The sequence below is a fragment of the Nothobranchius furzeri genome, chromosome 1 (assembly GCF_043380555.1).
Source record: "Nothobranchius furzeri strain GRZ-AD chromosome 1, NfurGRZ-RIMD1, whole genome shotgun sequence".
Lineage (NCBI taxonomy): Eukaryota > Metazoa > Chordata > Actinopteri > Cyprinodontiformes > Nothobranchiidae > Nothobranchius > Nothobranchius furzeri.
Genome location: NC_091741.1, coordinates 76,783,942 through 76,792,536, shown reverse-complemented (window position 1 = coordinate 76,792,536; position 8,595 = coordinate 76,783,942). Strand labels below are relative to the sequence as shown.

The 8,595-nt window shown below is 39.5% G+C and overlaps 1 protein-coding gene across 1 annotated transcript; it reads right to left on the bottom strand.

Moving 5' to 3' along the window:
• Positions 1-3,691: 3,691 nt before the first annotated feature.
• On the bottom strand, positions 3,692-7,519 carry spata4 (spermatogenesis associated 4). Its single transcript, XM_054739285.2, has 6 exons — positions 7,370-7,519; positions 6,170-6,299; positions 5,647-5,765; positions 5,218-5,438; positions 4,966-5,076; positions 3,692-3,837 (listed from the first exon to the last, which is right to left on the bottom strand). The coding sequence occupies exons 1-6, from the start codon at positions 7,468-7,470 to the stop codon at positions 3,752-3,754; spliced, it is 768 nt and encodes a 255-aa protein (XP_054595260.1). The 5' UTR covers positions 7,471-7,519; the 3' UTR covers positions 3,692-3,751.
• Positions 7,520-8,595: the final 1,076 nt, after the last annotated feature.

Sequence of the window (8,595 nt, the reverse complement as noted above, 5' to 3'; positions counted from 1 at the left end):
GTTTTATTTTGTGTTCAAATTATAACGTGAAATAAATATTTTATAGTAAATGTCATACATGACTCCTCACACAGCTGTTATGCTAATGTGCAGACACTCAAAGCTAGCTCTTGTCCTGGATACCCACTGATCAGCTTGTTGTTTTGCTACTAGATAAGGGATTTACTGCAGGGAACGATAGGGGAGGGCTTTTTTTCCTGGGGGGAATCCTCAGCTTCCAAAGCTCCACAATAAAAGCTCCAGGCTAGTCAGGCTGCTCTGCATTGCCCACCCCACCCCCTCCCTCATCCTGCTTCATCCCTTCTCCTTCTCTGCTAAAGATTCCTCTACACTGGGTGCCATGAAGCTGAAAGGCAAAAACCAGCAGATGGTGAAACACTTTCTCAGGGCATTTTAAAGCACTGTGTTAGTTAATGACATTATTTTACTGGCATTATCAGTTTTCATTTGCATTATTTGAATCTTAAGTAGCTAAATGAGTCACAGTTTTTAGACCTTTATACTAATGTGCACGCACAGTTTTTTCTATGCATTTGCTGCTTGACATCCTGAATAACTGCTTGTGCTGATGACCGACAGAAAGACCCAGAGAACCTCACTCTAAGCTTATTAGTGCTTCCTGGTCGCCCTCCAGTATATGGGCTTTGGTTACCACAGCAACCAGGCCTTAGATATTGCCCAGTCGGAGAGGCTTGTTGCCGTAGAATAAATATAAACACCGCCCTGTAATGGTGGAAGGCACTTGTTATGTAAAGCAGCTTACGCTACTTCTTGTTAGTTTAGTTTTTACAATGCAGCATTTAAAATCTTTCTGAAGGCAAAGATCAACACAGAAAATCCAAACTCTGATGTTCATTACCGGGCCTGCAGGAGTCAACAGGCGACAGTGCACTCCATCTTAAGTGCTGATGTGTGTTCACGCCCAGTCGAGCTGAGGGAAATCAAAAGGCACTGAAAGATTAAGAAGGTCAGGTTTTCAGCTCCTAGAGGGAGGAAGTGGGAAACCATTAACTGCTATAAAAAGCGAATAGATAAATTAGATACTTTATGTTCTTAAAAGGTCCAATCTGTAACGGTTTGGTATTTACTCACAGAGCTGTTGATTTATTTCTCTTTTACATTTGTTGGCAGTTGTCTTTTTTGGATGTACGATTTGCTGAAGTTGCAAAAAAGGCCCCCCAAAAAAACCCCACATGGAATACAGATTACAGAGCAGCCGGGGTTGCCTGCAGAGGGTCACCCCATGCAAACATTAGCCCCGAGTCATTTGAGAATGTGGAGATCATTTCACTGCAGCATTGTTCTAGCTCTAAAGTAGCAGCACTCAGACCTCATGAGAAGCTGGGCAGTCTGCCAGAACCACTTATCGTCCTGTCACCCATCTTTTGTGAACTTCACAGCTCAGCTGTACTGTACACCACACGTCCATGAGAGCTCTGAGGTTTGAGACCAACAGTGATCTCAGTCCAAGTCAATCTGTGGGTTTTTACCAGAAACCCGTTAATGGGTTCTAACGAAAGCATAAAATCAAATCATTAGCTCAAAAATCTAATTTATAAAATCCTAAATTCAAAGTTTGTAAGATTTTAAAGCTTCATTAAATGTATGCTCTACACACTGAGAGGATGAGCCAAATGTGTTTCATAATTTAATTAAAGGCTTGTGTTTTCTTAAGGTAGCTAATGCAAATGATCACACTGGTAAGTCTCCCTGGGCTGTTAAATTTTACATCAGCAGAAAAGCTGATGCATGTTTAATGATGGCCCAACAAAGAAATATCTCCACATATCTCTAAAATGTGCTGTTTATGTTTTAGATGGTGTAGTTTTTCCTGTTTCATTTTTGTTTGATAGCATGAATACAATTTGTTCCTTTGAAAGGAAAAAGTTAAATGTCTAGTCTGTTTATAGTTATTAATCAGCTATTAAGCTATTAGGAGCTGCTTTTAATGCCTGAACAAAATATAACAGACAACTACTCTCCTGCTCCATAAACATGTAAAACACAAACAACAATTAATTGTGATTTTCTGGTGGATCTGTGGAAGTGAGGCCAAAATGAGGGTATTGAGATGATGTTGATAAAATAAATAAAATTAAAAAGAATATTGTTCAGCATACTGTACATCTTTGCCATATCTGTTAGCATAAAAGCAAGTTGAAAACTTAAAACTATAGATTGTATTCAGCTTAAATTGACTATTAGTAATATATGTAATTCAGTCAGGATTAGATGAGAAGTCAGGAAACTACAGGCAGCGCTCGGATAAGAGGCAAGTTGTGTTCAAAGCAATCTGGAATAGGTCAAAGTTCAGGTACTGTTCTAATGCTTAGGTTTTCCATCCATCCTGGTGTTAAGAATCCCATCCAAAAATAGATGACGAGTTCATTTGTAAAGATGCATATAAGCCATGTTTGATCACAACCACTAAACTTTATTTTCACTGCAATCCATCCATCCATCCATCCATCCATCCATCCATCCATCCATCCATTTTCTTCCGCTTATCCAGAGTCGGGTCGCGGTGGCTGTAGCCTAAGTTGAGAGGCCCAGACTTCCCTCTCCCCAGCCACTTGTGCCAGCTTTTCCGGAGAAATCCCAAGGCGTTCCCTGGCCAGGTGAGAGACACAGTCCCTCCAATGTGTCCTGGGTCTACCTTTAGGCCTCCTCCCAGTTGGACGTGCTTATTGATCTTGTGCTCCAGCTTTCCCTCGCTCGTGAACAAGACTCTGAGATACTTAAACTCCTCCACTTGGGGCAGGACCTCATCCCTGACCCGGAGAAGGCATTCTACCCTTTTCCGAATCAAGACCATGGTCTCAGATTTAGAGGAGCTGATTCTCATCCCAGGAATCAAGTAAATAATTAAAATGCATTTTTTTAAATAAACTGATTAAAATTGTAATCTATCCATGCTGTAAGGTGTTTAGAATCAAGGTTCTCAAACTACATAGCAAATTATCCATTTAATGGTACTCAGAATAAACGATAGTTTTAACTGTTTATGTTAAAGAGCAAGTTCACTGGGAAACTTTTTTTTAAATTGTTATCTCTGAAATATGACCGGCCACTCCTGCAAACCTGCAACCTTCTGTCATTGAAGCAATAGAGCTACCATGCAGTTAGCGTGTGTATATCAGGTAAATGTGTGTGAAAAGCTGAAGCACAAAAACACAGGTTTCTGATGTCTGGGCCAATAGAGGGTTTTTTGAGAGCTTGCATTTTTCTGAAGTGTTCTTATTATAAGCACTGGCTTAGAAGACTGGCTGTCGTTAATATCTTTCTAAAAGTGTGGCAGTGCTAAAATATTTTTTAATACTGTAAATTGATTAATAAACATCCAGTTTTCAGGGTTACCTGTGTTGGTGTCTTCAGTTAAGAATTAACTAAATTTAAATATTATAAGCTAACAAATGTCATATTTATTGCAGGAAAGATGTGTACTCTGTGTCTGGAACAGGTAGTTTGTAAAAATAGTAACAATGATGCTAAACTGATAAAAAGAAGAGCAAAGGGAAGCTCTGTGTATGATACAATGCTGCCACCTCCTGTTAGAAACAGGCATAGCTCATTTATGATAACAGGCACTCCTGACATTAAGTAATCAAAAACGGAGATCTTCAGTGCAGATTATATTTAACTTCAACCAAAGAGACGAGCTGTGCATGAGCAGCCATGGAAACACATTGAATCAGTGACACATTTATATTTTAATGCCACATTAAAATGAATATTATCCACTCACTTCTCTTTAATAATCGAGCAGCGAGTGTCTGACAGGCTGATTCACTTTTATTTCCTTGAAGGAATCAGATGTTCCAGTTCTTGTGGACGAATCTGTTAAAGGATAAAACAAAAAAAAATGGGAATAAATATCACTCAGCTGTAGACGTACTTTCTACAAAGTGAACTAAATGTTCTATTAGTAATGATTTTGTGCCTAAAGGCAAAAGATGGCAGGTAGAGATTTCTTTACTGATTTAGTTGAGACAAAAAGGACAATTAAATTTTCAGATATTTCACACAAGTAGACCTTGTGAGGATCATTTGCTGAGCTAAGAGTCTAAAGTCACAGCTGAGATGGGAGGAAAATGTCACTGACCGCTTCTTTTATGGGATTACTTTGGAATTAAAATCACTTCTGAGACTCAGACTATTCTGACCTGATTCAAGAGCAGCACCTTTTATATCGTAACTCCAGTTCAAAAGACCTTAGGTCACATGGGGAGCCTAAGCTCCACCCCTTTCCAGTTGGCTCACGGGTCTCCGGAACAAAGAGAAAATGAACTTAAGTCAACGCCGAGGCTATGAAAGCTATTTTCTAAACCTCTTAGCCTTACGTCCAGAATCACATATATGTTGTAATTCAATTTAAATGATAAGTAATGATGTGTTTCAACTACGCCAGTCATGTAATGTGAGTTTTATCAGCTTGTAAAAATTTGTAATTATCATGACTATAAATCAGACGTCAGTATGTCGCATAGATGACGTCACCACAGAATCTCTGACCTAGCGAAGCTGCTACTTAGGACAAGGTCAGATTTATGGTTCTTTCCTTCTGACGGAAGGATTTGAAGTTCGCTGAACGTACCGCCATTTTACCTCTCCTCTTCTCCGTGTCTGGTTCGATGATGTCACTTTGGGGATGCACATTTGTAGTCCTGGATGCATTTTCTCACGAAACCTAAAATAGCGTTTCCCCCCCTTTCGAAAAAAAAAGCATGTTCTGGCATTAAAATGTGTCTTTAAAATTCCCAGAAATCATATGTGAAATCCATGGCACATAACACATGGAATTAGAAAATAGTGTTTTTAGCCCCGTTGATTTCATTCTTTTTTTTTCGTTCTTCCGGGGAACCATGGGCCGGAAGTAGATGGGCATGACTTAGGCTCCCAATAATGCTGCCTTCCAGATGATGCATATTTTAAAAACTGAGAAAAAAACCAAAAGTCGCTGCTTACTGGAACCCGTCTTTCCAGATGAAGGAATTCTACAGTACTCCTCATCCTGGCTGGACCCTTTAGGGAGTTCGGCTGCCAACTGATTTCGATTACGCTTAACTTGAAAACGTTCTGCAAGCAAAACAAAACTTTAAAGCAGTTCGCATTATTTGATCCCTAAATGTAAATATTTTATGTTTACAATCCCTGTTTTGTGATTATAACACAATGTCTTTTGAAAACATTCGATAAGACAGTTTGCGTCTAAATCACCTGGATTTAGAATCTTTTCGTCAGCTTTGAGCTGCAGGTGTCGTCTGAGGATGACTTGTGCCTTTCTCTGATTTGTGCATATGTCGGGCTCGGCTGTGATCTCTGTAGCTGTCAGGTTGTTCTTGATGGCCTTTGAGGCCGTGGAGCGAGCCACAGAGGGCAGCTGCTTCTGGTACTCTTCATCGCTGAAATGCACCTCTCGACACCGAACATCAGCAGCTCTGACAAAAAGAGGCTTTGAAATGTTCATCTGCCTAGAAGACTCTGCTATCATTGTTACATTTTAGGTTTCACTTTACTGTAATATGCAAAAGTTTTATGCTTTTGATTGCTCCAAATCTGATCTTTCATTCTGATCTGGATTAAAGTTTTAATACTTTTAAAGTGTTCCTCATTTTACATTTTACTGAGATATAAGGAACATTTTACCTTTGATTAGTTAAGATGGTGTGCGCCTCCTGCACCAGCAGCTCCGCTGCTCCTGGTTTACAGTGGATTGTTCCATCAATGGCCTCTTTCAATAGATGCAGATTATGCTTCTTCATAAACTGAAATAAAAACACTTTAAGCAAAGGCTTAAAATTGATGCAGTCCATACTTTGAACCCAATAAAAAATATTAAAACAAATTAATGAGCCTCCATTCCAATGAGGGCTGGAGGGAAGTGTGTGTGTGTGTGTGTGTGTGTGTGTGTGTGTGTGTGTGTGTGTGTGTGTGTGTGTGTGTGTGTGTGTGTGTGTGTGTGTGTGTGTGTGTGTGTGTGTGTGTGTGTGTGTGTGTGTGTGTGTGTGTGTGTGTGTGTGTGTGTGTGTGTGTGTGTGTGTGTGTGTGTCATGGTTGAACATCATTCCAACATTTGCTTTGGACTCCAATTACAATCACAAGTCATCTGAACACACACAACAGGATATGTTTGCAGGAATGTGTGTGTTTGGATATTTGCCCCCTTTACCTGTTGTATCTGGCTCCAGTTCTTCTGCTTGGCAGACAATGATACTCCTTTGTCATATAAATTCAATGAAATATCTCGAGGATAATAGTGAGAAAATATCTCTGCCAAAAGGTACCCATTGGACAAATCTCTGAAAGTTAAAAAAAAAATCTGTTTTCAGCCTGAAAAAACAGATTATTTTTCAGAGGCAAAACGCCAGATGTTTGGTAATCTGTCAGATTGATCTTGAACACTCTCTCGCATAACAGATTACTTCACAAGCGACCGTTTTTAAATGAGGACAAGGTACTTTGATACCTGCTGTGTGTTAAAAAGTCACAACTTGTTCTTATTTTCTTAGATATGAAAATACAACAAAATTTTTTTTTTGCTAAAAATAGCATTTCAGCCCCAATAATGTAGTTTCCAATCATTCATTTCCAATCAAATTGCCCACTGTCCACCAGAGTATTCTCTGAAAAGTACGCCACAGTGAGGTCCAAGTGTCGATATTAGCTAAGCCGTTTATGATGTGGTCCAGATGCCAAAAGATTATGCCGAAAATATCTGAGTGGATATTCCACTCTTAAGAGATATTAGTCAGTTTGTGTACTCCCCAGAGTTAGGTAAATGAGAAAAAGCCTTTTGTAAGCAGTCCAATCATCTGGCAGTATTCTGTTTGCTTTAGCTTAGCATAAACAATATAAGTGAACGGTAACAGATAGAATTTAGTGTGAGATTTTTAGTGTGTTGTGACTAGCTTTTTTCATTGTAGTTCCCTGGTGTGACCTGCTCCTCTCTTTAAGATGTTATCTCATTATTTTGATATAGTATCTCATAATGAGATACTATCTCTAATTTTGACTAGGCTATCTAATAATTATGAGATTTTTTTAAATTATTTATTTTTATGAGTAGCAGGAATGGGCTTCCATACAGCAGACATGAAACGAAAATTTAAAATATCATCTAAAACTAATAAAGACACTTTTAAAGAGTTAAAAAAAAGTTTGACTCACTGATAACGTAATATAAATATAAACCTATGACACAATTAGAATGCTGTGTGCTGTTAACTATATTTGCATTGCTAAATGCATGTCAATGACGTAATTATCCATCATTGATCATTTAGAGCACTAGACTTGATAAAATAACAGCAAATAGGTCAAAAACATTGGTGCACATTTCTACATGTCTTGTACATCTTTAGATTTTTACCTGCGAACATTCTTTGGGTAAACTGACAGCGCCAGGCTTTGGAGCCACTTCACTACATCTCTCGAGAGTGCTGTCTGTTCGGAGCACAGCGCATAATTCATTTTGTTTTAGCTTAAAGGATGAAAGTGTGTCTCTCTTTGTCGCAGACTGAATCTACTGAATTCCTGGAATCATTTCCCACGCTGTGAAAGACCCCGCTGCCTCCTCCGGGGTAATTAACTAGCTGTTAGCGCCTAATTCTCCTAACCTTTCCCACCGGCCTCCTCTTGTTTGTGTTTCCATGGCAACGGCTGCCCCCTCTGATCGGTTTGGAGTTGCGTAAAGGAATCTACTGCCCTCTAGAGGATAGAACCGGCGCTTTGGTTTTTATTTGGTTTGGAAATACCGAGCTTTAATGTCTGCCCTCTGATTTTTTAATAAAACAATGCTGCTGGAAGGTAATAGTGAAAAAGTGATGGCGGATCTGACCTTAATTAACTGAAGAATGCGTTTTCAACTCATCCTGTAGCCTGAACGCTTCGCTGTACGAATTTGCATTTGCTAAAGCTGCATGTCTGAAGTAGATGTAAGGAAATATATCCTCTGTGCAGTGTGCAACAACAAATCTTAAACACTCACATTTAAAACAAATTTTAGTCATCAAATACATTGTTGTGTGTGTATTTCTCATTGATTTTGATATAAAATAATCCTGTTTCTCTGATGTTACTGTATCCCCTATTTTTGTTTTTCTACCATAAACCTGAGGATTGCTGGCAGCTGTTGATAGTTGCATCCTCCTTCACATTCACCCAGGTCCTAACATAATGCACATATCTGCAGATCAAGATCAGAGACAGCAAGGAGGGATACAGGAAGAAGCTGGAGAACAAACTACAGAGGAACAATATCAGAGATGTCTGGTCAGGGATGAAGAAGATCACAGGCTTCAAGCAGAGGAAGGATTGCACAGATGGCAGCCTGGATACAGCCAATGAACTGAACAAGTTCTTCAATAGGTTCAGTTCAGGAACAAACCCGGCATCCTTCTCGCCTGTCCCCAGCCAATCAGACATCCCATCCTCCTCTGATCCAACATTTTCCTGTCACACGCCAGCTCTTTTGTCCTCTAACGCAGTCATGGACTCTTCTGGTTCTATAAATCCATCTTCAACCAAGTCAGGAGATGCTGCTGCCCCAGTTACCTCCCCCTCCCACCTATCTGTCTCTAGAAGTCAGGTGAAGAG

Coding starts and splice junctions, on each gene's coding strand:
- spata4 (XM_054739285.2), bottom strand. CDS start 7,470: ATGAATTATGCGCTGTGCTCCGAACAGACAGCACTCTCGAGAGATGTA. Junction 5,766..6,169: donor ACTGGAGCCAGATACAACAG/GTAAAGGGGGCA, acceptor TTTTTATTTCAG/TTTATGAAGAAGCATAATCT. Junction 5,439..5,646: donor ACCATCTTAACTAATCAAAG/GTAAAATGTTCC, acceptor TCTTTTTGTCAG/AGCTGCTGATGTTCGGTGTC.